This window comes from Cnephaeus nilssonii (assembly GCF_951640355.1).
Source record: "Cnephaeus nilssonii genome assembly, chromosome: 12".
In the NCBI taxonomy this organism is placed as follows: Eukaryota; Metazoa; Chordata; class Mammalia; order Chiroptera; family Vespertilionidae; genus Cnephaeus; species Cnephaeus nilssonii.
The window spans coordinates 3226423-3246213 of record NC_137083.1 but is presented as its reverse complement, the minus strand read 5'-3'; the positions used below and the strand labels follow the sequence as shown (position 1 = coordinate 3246213).

The 19791-nt window shown below is 50.9% G+C and overlaps 1 protein-coding gene across 1 annotated transcript in view; it reads left to right on the top strand.

Annotated features, from left to right (window-relative positions):
- ZNF277 (zinc finger protein 277) overlaps nt 1-19791 on the top strand; it is a 40361-nt gene that overhangs the window by 8212 nt on the left and 12358 nt on the right. Inside the window, exons 2-4 of the mRNA XM_079785582.1 lie at nt 13870-14071; nt 15553-15641; nt 16291-16373. Of these exons, the coding sequence (XP_079641708.1) occupies nt 13870-14071; nt 15553-15641; nt 16291-16373 (374 nt within the window). The remainder of the gene's footprint in view (nt 1-13869; nt 14072-15552; nt 15642-16290; nt 16374-19791) is intronic.

The window sequence follows — 19791 nt, the reverse complement described above, 5'->3', positions numbered from 1 at the left end:
CCATTACCCCAGGGGGGGTGCTTTCTTCCATTTTGATGGTTTATTATGTTAGATTACTTCATTGTCTATGAATGTTTTTACTCTTTTTAAATTTTCTTTAGTATGTATGACATTTTTCATTTCTGAAACAAGCGGACATCAGTAAGGTACTGTTTTACATCGTGTATTGGGATCAAGACAACATAGAACTTTTCTGATTCAAAGGATTTTTCATTCGATCAGTGTACAGTGTACCTTATGTATTCCTTCCTAATAGCCATGTATGTTCCTGAGACAGGCGGTGGCGTGGGGTGGGGGATCTAGTCTGTTATTTCAGAAAACAGACGGAACAGTAGCTCCCAGCTCGTAGGAAGGAAGGGCAGTGTCCGCTTCAGTTCTCTGCCGCTTCCTCCCGTGGCGAGAGGCAGCAGTGTCCAGGGCCTGCCACCAAGAATGTCTTTGTCTCCCTCCTCACTGAAGCGATTTCAAAGCCTGTGTGCCATCGGGTCACATATGAAGACGGACAGATGATTTTAAAAGCAAATAATGAGCCCTGGGATTGGGGTAGGGATTAGGAGTCGGCATGATTGGGGGTAAGGTCTCAGGGGAGACATCCCGACCTCCGCTGTCCCCTCGCACGGTGTTCCCGCGTGTCTGTCCCCGGTGTGTAAGGACAGCAGACACGCTGGATTGTGATCGCACTTGATGACCTCATTTTAACCTGATTAACTGTAAAGACCCTCTTTCCAAATAAGGCCCCATCTGAGGTCCTAGGGGTCAGGTCCCCAGTGTGCCTTTTGGGGGGACACAATGCAACCCCTGGCATTGGCCAGCTCACAGCAGCCATGTGAGCACCCAAACCCGAGACCCTTGCCTTCCCTGGAGAAGCGCGTTCGCAGACTGCAGGGAGCCGGGGCGAGGGCCTTGGACATCGCCGTTGCGGCGCGGGCTCGGCGGCGCGGTTCGCTGTGGTGTGGGAGGAGGCCTGTTACAAACGCAGGCTCAGCCGACTCTGGCCAACAAGAACGCCGTCTCCGCGAAAGCCCTCCACATTTCCCACTTCAGGTTTTAATTATTTGGTTTTAGAAGAAAACCCTTGATTATATTTATACAACAAGGGACCAAGGCTTATTCTACCTGAAATTGGATGTCGAATGGCTAGCATAGAGCCTCCAAAGTCGCCTCCTCATACAGGCGTCGAGGTCCGGGCTCCTCCTCCAGGAGTGTCCCGTCCAAGCTGCCTGCCCCTCCACTCACAGGGCACCCCCCCTGCCTGTCCTCCCCTAATTGCAGTAGCTAACTCGGCCTCTCAACTGTCCTTGTCATCCAAAGGGAGCGGCCACCTCCGAGCGGCTCACTCCCTGTGCGTTTCCTGAGAGATGAGATCGGGAAAGCACAGAGAGCGGTCCTTGCAGTGCGTGTGGTTCAGCAAAGTGCACCGTGTGTGTGTGTGTGTGTGTGTGTGTGTGTGTGTGTGTGTGTGTGCATCGAGCTACAGAGTTACCGAGACCCAGCAGGCGTGGGCCGATGGAGACGTGAGCTCTGCGGCCAGCGGGGCCCAGCGGCCCAGGCTCACGGTGCCCTGCCGGTGTGGGTGCCGTGTGGAGGGCATTGGAGAGGCCTCCGTCCCTCCAGAGCCCGCCTCTGCTGTGCTGCTCGTCCCGAAGCCGTCTTTACCCGTCCACTCGCTCCACACCCCGCGTTAGGGCGCCTCCTGAAATGCGAGGACGACCTCAGCCCCAGCCCCTCAGCGTGAACCTACCAGGTCTTTGGGAAATGGATTAAAGATGCGCCAGTCAACAGAGCACCCCTTTCCTGCGCGCTGAGCACAGAACGGGGGAGAAGAGCGAGGAGCTACTTCTAAGGAGCCTCCAGTGTCATTTATGGAGCAGATGTAGACGCGGAAAGCAGAAGGGCCCGCACCGGTATTGCACTGAGTGACCGGTGACTTGGTAGGTTGGAGAGCAGCATTTCTCAATCTTCCTTTAGTGATGGGACTGTTTTCCAAATTATCTTACACTGAATCTCAATATATAAAACCCATCAAAGCTAGACCTCCTCAGTTAAAGATGATGGGGGAGGCCAAAGGAGCCATCGCTGTGGCTGTCCCCTTGGGACCCGAGGCATCGGGGTCACAGGTAAAACGCCCTGCATGTAGCTCATGCGCACGAGTGAGCGAGGGCAGGAAGGTCCACTGTGATCCGACCAGGAGGGGAAGCTCCCAGTGGGAGTCCTCGCAAGTGGGTGTATGGAGGTGGGATTGGAGTAGGTGGAAAGGAGGGAGGAGACCAGGAGTACAAAGAAACACGGCCGTCTGAGTGCGGTGAGAAGGCGAGGAGGGGGAGACATTACGTGTGAGCTGGGGAAGCGGGCAGCCGGCTGAGATGAGTGAGAAAGCAGGGCGGGAGGCACCGGGTTGTGATCCCAGGGACTGAGGGGCTGGGGGCTGACTGGAGGAGGGAGAGGACCGGTGTTCGTTCTCCAGTTATCCCTTCTTCTCGGGCTCTTCCCAGCTTCTTCGTGAAACACTGAGAGGCAGCCACCCACCTGTGCTCCTCCCTCCCCTGTCCCCAGGGCCCTGTCACACCTGCCGCCCGAGCCTGCCTCCCCACACTGCACCCCCACACAGCCCCGCCCCCGCCCCGTCCTTGCCCTCTGTGTGCAATAAGGGCCCGAGATGCCCTCCCCTCCTCCGAAAAGCTTCCCTTTGCTTCCCTCCCTGGATTGCAAAGGGAGTGTTCACCTTCTAAAGATGGAGAGCTGAGTGTGGCCACAGCTCTTTGTTCAAGGAGAATATTTACCTTAATTCATAGAAATAAATGCCAGGAAGTAGGCCATGACTTGGCTTTCTATTCTCAGAACTGTTCAGGTGTTTTGTGTTTTTAATTCATCGGTTCCCCTCTCCTCATTTTCTGTGTACCGCTGACTCCTCTTGGGTTGGTCCCCATAGCAACGCTGGATAATGCTAATGAAGCCGGCATCCTGGGCTCTCCCACAGAGCCTCTCTGTTAACTAGCCGTGAACCGCCCTTGCATTTATTATCTCCTTCCCTTAGGAGAAGTCGGTATTGGGGAATTTTAAAACTGTCACTAGAAATGGGGTCTGATTTACAGGCACTTTTTTGAAGATGATACCCCAGCCCTCCTCCCCCCACACCACACCCTGTGTCAGTGGACGCCTTGTCCTCAGGATGCAGCTCCCCAGCGGCGGCAGCCTCACCTGGGAGCTGGTTAGAGATACAGGGTCACAGGCCACAGCCCAGCCCTGCCGCATCAGCAGCTCGGGGCGCCCAGTGCTCTGTGCTTACCAGGGCACCCGGGGATGCTCAGGAGAGAGACCCACAGGACAACACCCTCATGTCCAGGTGACGTGATGCTCACGTACAGGAGGGAGACCCACAGGACAACACCCTCACAGCCAGGTGACGGGATGTCACGCACAGGAGGGAGACCCACAGGACAACACCCTCACAGCCAGGTGACGTGATGTCACACACAGGAGGGAGACCCACAGGACAACACCCTCACAGCCAGTGTGATGGATTCTGCTATCTCATTTTACTGTGTGGTTTTCATATCTCCTGATAGTTTATACTGTGAAATAGATGAGTACCAACTTGTCTGTTTCTCAAGTTGGGTAAACTTCAAATAGGAAGTTTTTAAAATATCTGGCTATCTATGGGGAAACCTTAGCCTTTATGTAGAAACTCCTAAAAATCTTCCTACTGTGTTGTATTTTGGCACAAGAAGTATTTTTTCTGTGGGTCAGTGAACATTTTCATGTACATATTTATCCCATGCTGCCACCGGCCTTGGTGGCATTTGGGGAAAACACATCATCATAGATGTCCACTTTCCACGTGAGCACGTTGACGAATCAGAATCCAAGTTCTTAGCACCTTTACTTCTAATAGTATTTCCCGGGGCCCGGGGCACCCCACATTGTTCTTGTGCTCTGTGAGATTCTCCTGTTCTCCCTTCCTGATTTTAGCTGTCGTATTAAAGAGATAATAGCCAGGCTGGTTGCTAATGAAGTCACTTATTCAACTGCTAGGTCATTAGAAAGACATTTAACAAACCAGCAGATGCTCTGAATCTGTTTTGTTATCCCCAAATACAATAAAATAAGATACAGTGAATTTCTTACTTTTGCAGGCATTCAGCTAAATCAAGATTTGTCCTTCTGACCTGTGTTCTAAAAGGCTGGGTGGTAGAGTTTTCTTGCCTGGTGTTCCAAATCTGAGCGGATCTGTTTCCTGCGTGAAGGCTGCACTGACTCCCCGGCACAGGGTGGACGCCGGGGCGAGGGCCATCACCCTCACTTGTGCAGGAAGGAAAGTGAGTCACAGAAGCTTTCCAAAGATTTTCTTTTTAAGGTGCATTTTGTAAAAGTTAGTTAACTACTAAAAAAGTTACTTTAGGAATTATAATTCCAGAGACAGTGTCCGGTGAGTTTTTTCTCTCAGTTTGCTTTTCATGGTTTTGTTTGCAGTGTCCAAAGGGACTTTTATTTAAAAGAAAAGGAAGGGAGGGAGGAAGGAAGGAAGGAAGGGCAAAGTTTTAGGAGAGCGTGTAATGTTGGGGGCTTCGTTAGAGAAACCAAGACACAGTGTAAATGGTGTGAGTGCAAGCACGGAAGTTATAGCTCGGACAGACTGAGTCTCCCTGATTTGGACTTCAGCCTCTAGCATGTTCTTCCTAGAAAAGAGGAAAAAACAATGTTGACAGCGTCCCGATTCCAAGTCAACAGGTAATATGATCTGAGCAACACAGCGATTCAAAACAAAACACGGGTATGTTAGGGAAAACGGTCTTTAAAATAAATGACCAAATGGGTAGGTGCTTGTGTCTTGGGCAGGCCGCCTGAGAAGGGCTTACGCTTCCGGCGGGGCTAAACTTGGAAAGGAGGAGGCAAGTCACCCCTCCCCTCAGCCTCGCTCTGTTGTTTTCTTTGATTGGTGCTTCCTTTTGTTTCAAAATACGTCACATACTTTTTAAATATAGGGATCATAGTATATACACGGTTTTGCATAATTTTTCCTGAATATTTTCCCGTGCCACTAAATCTCTCAAAACACATTTCACATACTTTGCTTAATTTCTAGAATCACTTAATCGCTCTCATGGTGAGATGGAGGTCACGTCTGTCTTCCCACCGTGTAATTAACAGCAGGAGGAGTCCTGAGTGAAGCTCGCTCCTGCTTGCCCGGGGCAGTTATTTCTGGGAGGGGTTAGACTAGTTCCCGCTTCACTACTTTTGGTTACGTTTGCGAGTGGAGTGTGAGCAATGCGTCCCCCTCCTGAATGCCGGGCCAGAGGAGCTGCAGAGGGCAGGGTGGCAGCGGCAGGCCGGCCGCCTGGTGGCGCTGTTCCCACTTCCGCCAGCCACAGGGCACTGTTTTTCTCTTAACAGTTCCTTCCGGACTTGGTAGAATTGTCCATGTCACTTCAAGTTCAATCACAGAACCGCGAGGTTCGAGCCTGGGATGCTCGGCCACTGACCCCTAACGCCGCCTCTAATGGAACTCGCCTCCGGGTTCTCCGCGCCTGGCTCTGCTCAGGCCTCTGGGGAGACCCCAACCGCCGCTCCGGGCAGGAAGCAGCTGCCCAGGTTGGTTTGTGTTTGGGGTTTTTTAATATATTTTTATTGATTTCAGAGAGGAACATCAGTGATGGGAGAGAATCATCCATCGGCCGCCTCCTACACGCCCCCTACTGGGGATCGAGCCTCAACCCTGGCCTGTGCCTTTGGGAATCAGACCATAGCCTCCTGGTTCTTAGGTCGACCCTCAACCACTGAGCCACACCGCCGGGCAGGTTCACAGGTGTTAAAGGCCCTTTCTGCGCACTGCATGGAAGCCTGGCTTCCCGCCCGGCTCCCTCTGTCCTCGGTACCTGCTGTCTTCGGCTTTGACCAGGCGCCGGGGGTTGGAATGAGCTTTGACGTGCTCCTTCCACACCAGCAGTAACATACCTAGAGACCAGCCGGAAAGTCTGCTTGACTCACAGACAGCCATTTGCTTTTCTGGCTTAAAAAAAAAAGAGGATGCGAAAGGAATTTGCTAAGTCCCATAAAGAGCTGATGGTGGGTGTTTTGGATGCCTACATGTCTTTCTGGTTGTGTCTTCGACTTTCAGATAAGAAAGGCGATCACTTCACTTGGGCCTGACATCTAGCCTTTTCCTGGGAGAAGAGAATGAGAACACTCGTATTGAAGGGAACAACAAAACCTCATTTTCTAGGGTTCACCTCTCCCTCACTTATCTCCAGGCTTCCTGTCGGAGTATTACCACATGTAACCTTTGCCCCAAATCCCTATGTTCTCTGACCTTCCCAGTCCCTCTAGAATGGGTCTGTTTTCACCAGTGTCTTTATAATCGTTTCTCCACTGGAAGACCCCACGCTCATTTGTTTAATCCTCTTGCTCAGCAAAGCCTCTAGGCAGAGCTCTTTGTGATTCGCTTGCCTCCACGTGCGTATTTTTCATATTTTTAATAGAAAACTTTTTTAAAGCAAGGTGACCTGAACTTCTCTTTGTTCCCAATAAAGTCAGCTTTTTTCTTTTCAAGTAGCATCCTTTGACTTACTTAAAGGCAATAAACATCTTAGAATTCTTAGTCTTTTAAGCACTGTACTAAAAGTTTAGTCTCATCCTCTATAAGCATTTATTCTTCTATTTTAAACTTTCATCTTCAACGTCTGTGGCAGATGAGTGCCAGCGATGTGCTTACTCTCTGTAGAATGTGCTGTTCCCTGACCCACGCCTTTCCGTGTCCACCGTGGGTCTTACCCCCACCCATGGGGGCGCCCGCATCCATGGCGCCACCTCCTGCATCTGCCCTGCTCCTGCCTCACGCCTGTCCCAGTAGATTCTATCCCCCTTCATGTTCTGTCTTCCAAACCACTGACATTTTAAAACACAATAAATTTTTTTTAAGTTATTATTAAGCCCAGCTAGCATGACTCAGTGGTTAAGCGTCGACCTATAGAACCAGGAGGTCATGGTTTGATTCCCGGTCAGGGCACAGGCCGGGGTTGCAGGCTTGATCCCCAGTGGGGGGCGTGCAGGAGGCAGCCAATCAGTAATTCTCTGTCATCACTGATGTTTCTGTTTCTCCCTCTCCCTTTCACTCTGAAATCAATAAAAATATTTTTAAAATAAAATAAAGATTATTATTGCGCCATGTTTATAGACCGCTTGCCCAGATTTGTGGTTGTTAAAATGGCCAAGCTGCTGGCCAAGAATTTTCATCTTTAGTTTCCGTTTCTTAGATTATCTGTTTATTTGCCTTAATTACTGGTGTATTTATGAAAAATATACTGCATGTGGTCATTTTCTGTATTAACACATTAAAAGCTAAAATGTTAATTATATCAGTAAGCTCATTTAATGACAAACATTTTGTTCCATGCAGTTATCTCTGAGCATGTTGGGGGTTACTTTAATCCTCATCCGAGGACGCTTTTCCATTGATTTTTAGAGAGAGTGGAAGGGAGAGAGAAAGACACAGAGAGAAAAACATCGATGGGAGAGAGACACGTTGATTGTTGCCTCTCATATGCGCTCCAACTGGGGCCGGGGATTGAGCCTGCAACCGAGGTACGTGCCCTTGACCGGAATCAAACCCAAGACCCTTCAGTCCGCAGGCCGTCGCGTTAAACACTCAGCCAAACCGGCTAGGCTAGGGCTCTCTGAGAATGTTTTGTAAATAATATAGAGGGTTATATATTTGTTAAAATATATTTTGTCTTATTGGTACAAAATATTTAGAAACTTCACAGCTTAGCATTTAAGAGATCATTATGTTTTAAATTTGATTCATTGTTAAAAACGGATACTTTGGGTTGTAAAAGTTGATGAATAATACTGCATAGCTTTATAGGTAGGGATTTAAGCATTCACAGTGTCCATAAAAAAGTAATAGAGTTAGAAAGGAGAAATAATAAATGCTTATATACTGTATTTAAATAACATTGCTATAGTCAAGGAAGAGCAGGACCCCTACGTCCCTGACCATAACTAAATACTACGGAGCTTGCTCAGGGAGCGGGCAATGGCTCAGGCGCTTCCTCGTCAGACTGGGGCTCTCCGGGTTTCCTCCCTTTTCAGGCTGCGTCTCTTCCATCGCAGGGTTTCAGTCCCCGAGTCAGTGCCCACCCTGCTGCCGGGGGCCTTGGGGATACTGTCTGTCTCTTGCCAGGTAGTATTTTTAGCTCCCTGTATGGCAACTTGGTATTTGGGCTTTTTGGAATGAACCCATTCCCGTTAAACTGTTCATGAAGCTGTTTTGGTGAAACAAGCGCTGTTTTCTCACCGTTTGGGGGCATAAAACTGTAGCCGCCCGAGGAAGGGCGGCGCCCCAGTTGCTGTGGCTGTAACTGGGCGCAGGCAGCTGAGATCTGGTCGGAGGGCCTGGTGAGCCTGTGCCCGGGGCTGTCGTAACTTCACTGGGCAGGCCGCAGGCCGAGACCCACGTCTGCAGGTCCAGCGTTCATGGCCACAGCGAGGCCCTGGCTGAGCGCTGCGAGACGCTGTCCCGGGAGCACTTTCCAGTGAGGGGCAGCTGGCTCCCTGGTCCCACCTCTTCGCTAAGGGCTGTGAGCGCAAGCGCTGAGCTGCTATCGGAAAGCCCGGGCCAGTGTCTGTGCCCTGGAAATCCCGCGTTACATACATGTGCTCCTGCTCTAATGACCGTTCCACTCCCGGGAACTGCATCCTGCAGTCACAGGGCACTAACACCTGTGGGGAGACGGGGCAAGGCAGCTACTCAGCCTGTGTGCCCGCAGCAGCCCGGGCCCGCGAGCAGCGTGCTGGGGGCACACTGGACGTGGGTCCCGACTCAGCCCGGGCCCGCATCCCCGAGCTCTGGGCTCGTGCTCCTCCTGCGGGATAGAGCCCCGGGACTTTGGTGCCCAGGGGACAGTTCCGTCCACGTTAACTCCGGGCTCAGGATGCAGACCTCTACCCGTCCGCTGTTCCGTTGTTCAGATTTTTGTTTTTAGAGCAGTTTTAGGTTTACCACAAAATTGAGAGGGAGATAAAGAGATGTCCCATACACCCCGTACCCCACACGTGCATAGTCCCCCCCTGGCCAACAGCACTCACCAGAACCAAGGATGGACCTACGGTGACCCCGTAATCACCAGAGGCCACTGTTTACCTTAGGGTTCACTCTTGGTGTACATTCTGTGGGTTTGGACAAATATATGATGACGTATGTCCATCAGTATTATATACAGAGTGTTTTCATTGCCCTGAAGTTCCTGTGTCCCCCTAACATCTATCCCCACCCCGGCCTCCACGATCTTTTCATTGTCTCCATGCTTTCGCCCTTTTCAGAATGTCGGACAGTCGGATCAGGCGGTGTGTAGCCCTGTCAGCTTGGCTTCTTGCATTTATCGGGTGCGGTTAAGACTCCTCGTGGCTCTCTGGCTTTTAGCGCTCGCAGTATTCCACTGTCTGGATGGACCAGTTATCCAGCACCGGCTGAAGGGCGCCTTGGTTGCTTCCACGTTTTGAGTTAATCTCTGTAAGAGATGCTTGGTCCATGTCTAGTTGGGGTTTTTATGTAGGTGATCAGTTTTTCTAGCACCATCGCTGAGGAGACTGTCCTTCCTCATGCCGTGTTCTTTCCACACAGGAAGCAGTGCCTCCCCAGCGTCTCCGTGTGCTCACATCGGGGGACGGGCGGCAGGTCTTGAAGCTTCTGGTGATTGTGAGGAAGGACTTACCTGGGATATTCGGGAATTTTGATAAATTTGTTCCTCATTTCTTTAAATAATACAGAAGCTTGCCCTGATTGCATCAGATCATTGTTTTGCTGAAAAAAATACTATTAACCAATACAACTTATATTTATACTAACATTCTTTAGTTTATTAAATATGTATTAGCAAACTCACAGTAAAGAAACACATTGTATCACTAAAGATTAATTTGATTACATTTCACACAAAGTCATTTCTATTTTTAGTCTGCTTACTATCTACAAAATATCAACAAAACTGTTGTAGTAAAAATTACTCATACTGATGGAGTAAGACATCAAACGCTAAACTAAAAACATGCCATAGCTATTTAATTTTGGAAATAGAGAAATATCAGTCCCACAACTTAGAAATTTATGACTCTATCCAAAACACTAATTACACGTAATAGGGAATATCAGATAGGTAATTTACAATTTTCTAGCTGCCAGCCCATTTCATGCAAATATTGACTCGAATGCTAACTCCGAGGTAACTGCCTGTCAGATCAATCAGTGAGAGGCGGTTAAGCCGGCCTCTGTGCACAGTCCCCCGGACACCACTCGCTTGGAAAGCACAGGCAGCCAGCGGCCAGCCAGATGGTTCCAAGTCAGATTTCCTCCCTCTCTCCTCCCTCCCACCCTCCCCTGGAGTCCAGTAGCTAAGAGCACTCCCAGCCCGCCTGTTTCCCATTCCCGCCCAGAGGTCCTCTGGGTGTCCGTCTCTTTGGTTCCAGCGGCCCTCCTGTCGCTATTCTGATCAATTAAATTTCCACTAACTGGGGGTGAAATGTTAACCCAGCCTATACTGAGGTTCCTCTCCTATGAAGACTTTCCTTCATTTCTCCTGGCTAGAGGTTTTTTTTCCTCCCAATCTCTTAGCCCTTGATTTATATGGCCAACTTTGCGTACGTTGGCTTGCATTATAATGATTTGTACTGTTGTCTTATCTTTTCCTCTAGATGAGCAGCTACTTCAGGGTAGGAGTTTTATGTTCAGCTTTGTATTTTTGGAGAGTTCCTAGCATACATTTTCTGCATAGTAAGCATTCAGTTATAAAATGGTAAGTTTAATCAAATTTTGCATCTTAAATGTCAAGACTTAGAAGGTGACCAGATAAAACTACTTGCTTTACTTCTTAATTCTGCCTGTCACCATCACATTGAGGAACTCGTCCAATAACGTGCTTTTTACTTAAAAAATTCAGTATTAAAGAAAAGTTTGGATAAGTACATCTGTTCATAATCTCATTGTTTTTCTTTCATATATTTTTTTCAAGTCTTGTACTGGAATGTGCATGCATGTACGTGTATGTGGGTGTGTGCAGTTCACTGTGATTTAGGCTCTTTTCAGTTAATATCAAACGTGGTTTCAGTATTTCTCGGTGTCTTACTGACTGGCGTTGGCAGGTGCGCACCACCATGCGCAGGCGCCGTAACTTACAGGCCGGCTCTCGTTGGCAGACCTCGCGCCGGGTCCGTGCTCTGCTTTCTCAGGGATGTTGTGATACAGGCTTCGGGGCTCCTTTGCTTGTGTTAATGAGCTCCTTGCTCCGAGCACCGCTTGGGTGAGGGCCGACCCTGCGCAGCCTCCCGGGTGGGCCCGGCGTGTGCTGGAGGGGGGCGCGCCCCTGTGTTTGCGGCCACCCCCACTCCCCACTCCCTGCAAGAGTACAGTAAGTCGCTCTCAGTCCTGGGCCTCGGTGACTTACAAAATGAATTCTCAGCCCAGGGGAAATTAAAGAGGGTCTTACCGTCTGACTCTGAGCTTTGGAGATGGATTGTGGTTAAAGGCCTAGATCCAGCCTTTCCCCTCTTCCAGGTGCATGGGGAGGGGCTGCTCTTAGCCCTCAGAGAACTGGCTCGCGTAGGAAGTAGAGGCCGTGCTGGAGTGTAAGAGAGAAAGCTCTCACGAATGTAGAGACCAAGTTACCTTCCTGGAGTTTAAGTATCAGGATAAAATCAAGACAGCAAAGGAGATGGCCTCGGAAAGATAAATGTCTGCCGACGGAAAGCGTAAGGGACAGGCTCGAACACAGTGTCCAGGCTTGGGAAAGCATTGAAGACAGCACTTAGCTCAGTAAGGTACACAGTGGAAATAAAGAAGGCGCAGGAAGAAATGGCCACTTTGAAACCAGGTCCCCTGGGGACAGGGTTCAGCTCTTCAGGGCGAGGCCCCGCCCCTCTGGATTGGGCTCGGCCCGTGGTCAGCGAACTGCGGCTCTCGAGCCACATGCGGCTCTTTGGCCCCTTGAGTGTGGCTCTTCCACAAAGTACCACGGCCTGGGCGAGTCTATTTTGAAGAAGTGGCGTTAGAAGAAGTTTAAGTTTAAAACATTTGGCTCTCAAAAGAAATTTCAATCGTTGTACTGTTGATATTTGACTGTTGACTAATGAGTTTGCCGACCACTCCGCTAGGCTCTTCAGGGCGAGGCCCCGCCCCTCTACAATGGGCTTGGCTCTTCAGGGCTAAGCTCTGCTCTTAGGGTGTAAAAAAGAAAAAGAAAGAAAGAAAGAAAGAAAGAAAGAAAACTAAGAGTTTGTTTACAACATTTTCCAAATAAAACAGCAAAAACAAACCCAAACACCCTGCCAGTCTTGATACTCCCATTTTTAGGATGGTTATCAATTAATTAGGTTATGGGAGTGTGATGACCCGGAGCGCCATTAAACCGGTATGATCCTAGGTGGCAGGTAATGTTAGCTCATGTTACCTTTATGTAGAGTGTGCGGCCTGTTGTCATGTTCCAGTGGATGTAAAATGCTATTATCGAGTTTCATAAATATATCACTTCTCCCACCCTGTGTTTTACAGAATTTAACCTGCAACTGAGAACTGTAGGGTCCAGAACTGCTTGATTACATCGCCTAATTTAATAAACAACCAGTAACACACCAATCCTGTTGCTACTTCCTCTAAAGTGCTTGTCTATGTTTAATAATCTCCCAGTTTCCATGTGTACGTGTCTTTACCTTTCCTAGTATTGAATTACGTTATGGAACTGAGATAAGCAGTCTGACCTAGCAAATGTGAACCTGCGAGCGATGTAGTAGAGGACATTGTGAGTCACCGCCCTGTGCCCTCGGCGAGGGGACTCCTGCTCCCACAGCCCTGCACACGCTGTCTCTATCTGCCACAAAGCGTGGGCACTTTGGCCTCGGTGACGAGGGTCACGTGGGTGCTATTGAGCGGGAAGGACCAGCGCTCAGTCCCCTCGGCCGGTTTGGTGAGGGGATGAGCGTCCCCTCATACATCCCTGTCCAGTTCCTGAGTGACCGGGTCAGTGAGTTACTCAGCTACAGGGCCCTTTAGAAATAAGGTGCGGTGAGAGAAAGGAAGAAATCACATTAAACAGTGGAATTAGTAGTAACCTGGTTCCAAAGAGATCAGCTGGAGAAAGCTGTTACTCTGAGGAAGGCTCCCTGCCCTTCCTTGGATGCCAGAGGCCTGACCCCATTGCCTGGTGACCAACTGCCCAGGGGCCTGCAGAGGTGTCCACACCGCGGCTGGGACAGAGCTGTAGGTGGTGGCAGGGAAGGGATAGCGCAGAGGGGACAAGGGTCCCCAGGTACGCCTAGGAACTGAGCGCTCACCTCTGTTCACAAGACCTTGAACTACGATACATAATGGAGTGTAAGCAAATGGTAGATGTCAGTCAACATTGAGCACTGCCACCTGGCCACCAGCTCCTGCAGCGTCAGCCCGCTGTGACAGCTCCTCTGTGCACGTGACAAATAGGCAGCAACAGGAGAGGCTGCAGGTGCCCGGAAGCAGCTGGGAACACGGGCTGGCGTCCCTGAGGCCTCAGTGTGTGCGCTCACCTCCCATCCAGCGGGGACTCGGCCACAGGTCAGCGCCCGGCCTTAGACCCCTCCAGGGGCCCCCAGAATTGTTGCCACGGGCCAGTGTCCACGGTTAAACAGCTGCCCTGCCAAACGAGTTCCCCATTCCAGCAGCCAGTGGGGAGTGTGAGCAGTTTCGCAGCCTCCTCCCTCGGGGTGGCGGAGCCGTTTGAAATGGTGCTGCGGGTCCGGCCTGTGCGCTTCGTCCTGAGACATGCAAGTACCTCGGGGCCCTTTCGTCCCGGAGGGAAATCTTTCCCTACGGAGGCCGGTTTCAGCTCCTCTCTCTTCTCGCTCTCCCAGATGGTCGGGACTGCATCCTGGAGCCGCTGTCCCTGCCCGAGGGCGCGGGGCACAGCGGCGCCCCCGAAGGCTCGCCCTCCGTGCCCTGTATCTTCTGTGAAGAACACTTCCCCACGGCTCAGCAGGACCCGCTTCTGAAGCACATGATTATCGAGCACAAGCTCGTCATAGCCGATGTCAGGTTGGTCGCTGACTTCCGAAGGTAAGTGTTGGTTTCGTTCGTAAACGAGCTGAGTTGATTATCCCCTGAGGAAGCCTAACTTCTGTATAAATCTCCCCATGCAGCATGCACATCGATGGTCTTCAGGCTTCCCCTGGGCTTTAAGGACCTGCGCACTCCGGCCCCGAGTGTGGAGGCTGCCGGGGTGGGGGTGTCGCACGCTGCCGTCCTGCGGGTTCTGGAAGCAGACCCGCTGCCCCAGCAGAGTACCCCCCTTGTCCTCCCCCGGCCGCTGGCTGTGGGCCTCCCCGGGCTGCTCTCACTTTATGTGTGGGCACAGGCGCGCTCGTGAGTCAGGCCTCCCGGGAGCCCAGGAGAGACTGGCCAAGGCCCCGAGGGCCGTGTTCGAACAGCGATCCTCGACCCCCTTTAAGCACAGAGCGTGTTGCCCGAGGAGCTCTCACGGCGAGCCCTTTGCCCTGAGTAAAGTCTCCTGTCGCCGCACCCACAGCGGCGTCCTCTTGGTGTGGACTGGCACCGACGGCCATCACTTGACACTGTCGACTCGAGAGCCAACATTCCACCCCCTGTCTCCCCCGAAGGGGCCCGCACTCTCCTGGTCCCGTCCCCGAGAGGGACTGGCACTGCCAGGATACGCCTTGTTAGACACCGGGAAGATGGGCGGGGGCTGCCTCCCCTCGTCCTCCCCCTCCTCATCAGACATGGTGGTGCTCTGCTTTTGTATCAGCCTGTGTGCTTCTAACTCTGCTCCTGAGGTAGAAGAATTCAAAACTTGACTGTCTTGCCCGGCCGGCGTGGCTCAGTGGTTGAGAGTCGACCTATTGACCAGGAGGTCACGGTTCAATTCCCGGTCAGGGCTCAGTCCCCAATGTGGGGCATGCAGGAGGCAGCCGGTCAATGATTCTTTGTCATCACTGATGTTTCTCTCTCTCTCTCTCCATGTCCTTTACTCTGTGAAATCAATAAATATATTTTTTAAAAATACTTTTTAAAACTTCACCATCTTTCCAAAGGCCAAGTTTTCCGCACATCAGACACATATGGAACTTTTTTGGAGCTTTTTTCTCTTGTTATGGAGACATGGGCTGACTTCTCATCCCATCATTATCATAATGTCTGTTATTTTGATGTGTTAAGATAGACACCCAACTTTCCATTGATTGGAAAATGTGTACATTTTTAATTCATATAAATTAAGTGTTATTTCAGAAAAACTTCATTATCACATAAAATAACTAATTTTTAACTTTCCCATATGGCTGTTTATTGAATTTGGGGATAGTCAAGTTTAATCATTTCCATGCCTTTACAGAGTAATTTCACTTTATTAAATTTTATACTTCTACAATGTTCTGCTGCCTTTCTATTTATAAATTGTCTAGCAGTGTTCAGTCAACATTCGCTTGTGGCTTTGGGATGATTCAATGATATATAAAATCCTGTCACTCTAAAGAAAGGGCCATATTGAGTCTCCTCACCACCTTTTTGCTTTGCCTGCGCAGGTATGTCCTGTACTGGAGGAGGAGGTTCAGGGAGCAGCCCGTCACCGACTTCTGCAGCGTGATCCGCATCAACTCCACCGCTCCGCTGGGTCAGTGCGCGTCGGGGCTGCCGCCTTTTCCCGGGACCCAGAATTCACAGGGGGAGTCCCACTTCCTCCAATCAGAATTCTCTCACTTCCCCGAGAGCCAACATTAAACTGCTGTCTCATTGTTGACTAACTTCAATAAAGCTAAGAGACCAATACTCCAGAGGAGACCTCTTAATAGACACACACATAGATATAGATATAGATATAGATATAGATATAGATATAGATATAGATATAGATGGATATAGACATAGATATGGATATAGGTAATGGTTATGGATATAGATATAGATTAGCTATGGGTATGGATATGAATATAGTTAATAGATATGGATAGAGGTAATGGATATAGATATGGATATAGATTAGATATAGATATGACTGTGTATAAGGATAGAGATATAAATTAGATAGAGATAAGGATAGAGATGGAAGTAGATATAGAGTAAATATGGATATAGGTATGGGTATGCATATCGACATGGAGGATATAGGAATGGATATGGGTATGGATATAGATTAGATAAGGATAACGATATGGATCTAGATTAGATGTGGATAAAGATATGGATATAGACATGCACATTTTAAGGAGTAAGGCCTGGGAGAAATGATAAACGTTGTCTCACTGACTTCTCTCATCCCACAGAAGAGCAGGACAGCTACTTCCTGCTGTGTGACGTGCTGCCGGAGGACCGGGTGCTGCGGGAGGAGCTGCAGGCGCAGAGACTGGTAAGGCCTGTGCGAGGGAGGCACCGTGCTGGGAACACACCCGTCACTGTGCTGCTGTTCTCTCGTTGTTGCTGGTGTTACTTTTATTCTGGAAACTTTCAAACGTACACAAAAGAGGAGGCACTACATCCAGACCTTAGAACAGTAAAGCGTGCCCGTGACTGAAGATTAAAGCCTTCCCTGCTAAAAATGCAGGGGAACTTGGGGCTCTGCTTTCTTCCTGGATTACCTCTAAAATAGCAGCAAAGCTTCCACATTTAGGTGTAATTTTAACCGCCTGACACATGCCGGGGGTCAGCCGTCGCGGAAAAATGCCGTCGGCTGACATGGAGTGGAACTGAACGCTCCCCCCACTGGAATGGCTCTGCCCGGCCCCGCTTTGATCCTGGCCGGAGGCCTGTGCTGGGTGCCCACAGTGGCCTTTCTCCTTTCCAGCCTGAGCCGCGGAGAGCTAATTTTAATACCTCCGCAGCTGTCGTCTTTAAAGAGGTAACAGTGTGTACGCGTGTTAAGTTTTCATTTTCAGAAGTCCAGCAGAAAGCCATTTCTAAGTTACTTTGTCTAACAGTGTGGCTTTTCATTGCTGTTTGTGGTTGCGCTCGATTATTACTTGGATGGACCCGTCCTTCCTTCAGGGGCCACTTCTTCGTGCCCCTGGGACCTCTGGACTCGGCCAGATGTGTTAGGAGGGGCCTGGGGTTCACTGTTTCTGCTAAACCCTCAGGGGGCGCGGAGGAACATAACCACAGCGGCCTATCACGTGACCTGAGAAAGCCCTGAGGCACGTTGTACATTGTGACCGTCCCAAATGCTGACTCTCCGTAAGGAAGATGGTATTGTTGGGTGTTGGTTTATAGGCAAGAAAAAGACGCGTTTCTGTAGCAGCAAACCAGTGAAGGAGCAGGGCTCCTGCGTTTCTCTTCTCTTCCTATTCTCACGGCCTAACGTCTGCAAAGCAGGGATCGATTTGCTGTCAGCTTTTATGGATTTTGTTTGCTTATACTTATTCATAATTTCCATTAGTTTTTTCACTCTTGCCCACGGTGGCCTTGAGAATGGCCAAGCGGTCATAATCCGGGTACCCACAGGGTCTCTGTAAGAACTCAAACCCCACTGCTTCCTCCCTGTGTCACTCAGTACAGACCCTCCTACTACCAACCCACTGCTTCCGCCCTGTCACTCAGCACTGACCCTATCGCCCCTCCTACTACCAACCCCACTGCTTCCCATGTGTCACTCAGCACCCAGAGTCTTCACTGAACGTCTATAGATAGACTCATGTCCCTAGAAGTAGCTGCATCCACTAATTGTAAATGACAATTAAAATTCTGACCCCAGCCAAAACCGGTTTGGCTCAGTGGATAGAGCGTCGGCCTGCGGACTCAAGGGTCCCAGGTTCGATTCCGGTCAAGGGCATGTACCTTGGTTGCGGGCACATCCCCAGTAGGGGGTGTGCAAGAGGCAGCTGATCGATGTTTCTCTCTCATCGATGTTTCTAACTCTCTATCCCTCTCTCTTCCTCTCTGTAAAAAAAATCAATAAAATATATTTTAAAAATATATATATATATTTAAAATTCTGACCCCACTTCCCGCCTGGGGATTTTCCCCACATCCAGCGGTTCCCCAGCATCATGAGGTGTCCTCCATTCAACTCACTTTGGACACTGTCTTCCCAAGAGCATGAGGCTAAGGGCTCAGCCCCACAGGACGGCCCCAACTTCAGATGCCAACCACAAGCCCAGGTCCCCCTGCTCTGACCCACCGGCTGCAGAGCCGAGGTGCTCCTTGGGTTCAGGGAACCTGCTAGAGCGGCTGGCAGAGCCCAGGAAGCCTGTCTGCTGGCTGGTTCCGGGTGTGTCACACAGATGGGAGAGAGGGCCTGAGCTCAGCCGGTGGGAGCGTCGGGGAAGGCCCATGTAAGGGCCTCTGTCCCTGTGGGTCCGGCCGGGGGACAGCACGAGGACCCATTGTGGTCCGTCCGCCCAGGAGCTCCGACCCTGCCCTGCGGGTCGGTGTGGAGGCTCAGGCCTGCGGGACCAAACCATCGGCCGCGGGTGATGGAACTCGGCCTCCAGCCGCTCTCCCTGCAGGGAGGTGGGTGGGGTTGGGCCCGAAAGTTCCGACCCTCGGATCACGTTGACTCCGTGTCACAGTCCCTAGGTGCCCCCAAGTCGCTTCCGTGCACAGCAGGAGACACCATGCAGCTCGGCCTTAAGAAATGCCAGGGATCTCGGGAGCCATGTGCCAGGACAGACAAGACCAAACAGCCGCTTCTCACTACAAGTCACATCACACCTGTCCCAGCCTCAGTCCCTCAGGTGGCAGATGTGATGGAAGGGAGCCTCATGGCGGCCTAAGAAGCAGCATGCACGGAACTGCAGGCGGCTCGCACGGAGTCGCTGAATTCCTGCCTAAGCAGATGATCGCCCCAAGGCGGGCGTGTCGCAAAAGCGGGCGGGCTAAAGCAGAAGGGCGACTACTACGTGTGCTTCTCTCGGCGACGGAGACAGTGGTAGAGTGACCTTAGCGCTTGTGAAGACGGAGACCAGGCCCGCATCACACTTAGGGCAGCCTCTGCCCCGTGGAAAGCGCTCAGCAAGTGTTGGTGATCACGCAGCTAACAGTAATACCGCATCTCACCAGTGAGCAGGCGGGGGGAGTGGGGAGCTGTGGAAAAGGGAGGGAGGATGCATATAGACCTGAATTGACAAGAGAAAAATCCTGGTGTCCTAAACTACATTACAGTGGCGGAGAGTGAGGGGAAGAGGCGGGAGTGGTCAGCCACGTAGCAGCTGTGGGCCAGCTAACAAGGCGTTCCCATTCCTTAAAGTCTGTCCGAGCCGTGACTCTACCTCCACCTCCCGCAGCTGAGCGGCCGCCAGGGCCCGGCACTGTCCCTGCGGGAACTCTCAGGACTGTCGCCGGTGACCAGTCAAACCAGTGAAGCGCTCTCCCGTGTAGGTTGTGCACCTGCCCGGGAACTTGCCCCGCGTGCGGCCTGTGAACCCGCGTGCGGCGTGTGACAGACTAGTGAGCGTTGTTGACTCTGTGGTTGGAGACGGCAGCCTTGGTTTCACCTCCCCGAGGCAGAGCAAGCTGTTCCCGGGGGATCTGTCGTTCCGTACATCAGTTTCTGCTTTCCTCTGTACACATACTTATTGACGTGTTCTAATTGCTTTTTCCTGAATTGGCTGGTCTCTGTCATTTCCCACCTGACGCACGTTGTTGTTCCTGCTCCCGTGTCCGTCCCCCGCGCCGGTGCCGAGAGCCACCTGCGCTGTCTGCGGTTTCATTCGCGTTGCCCTGCCTCAGCGCCTGCGTCAGGATGGACGATGTGCGGGCCCTCTGCTGCCCAGCTGCCATTTTAAACCCATGAGACAAGCGCACAGCCTGTTACGACGACCCTCCGCCTACTC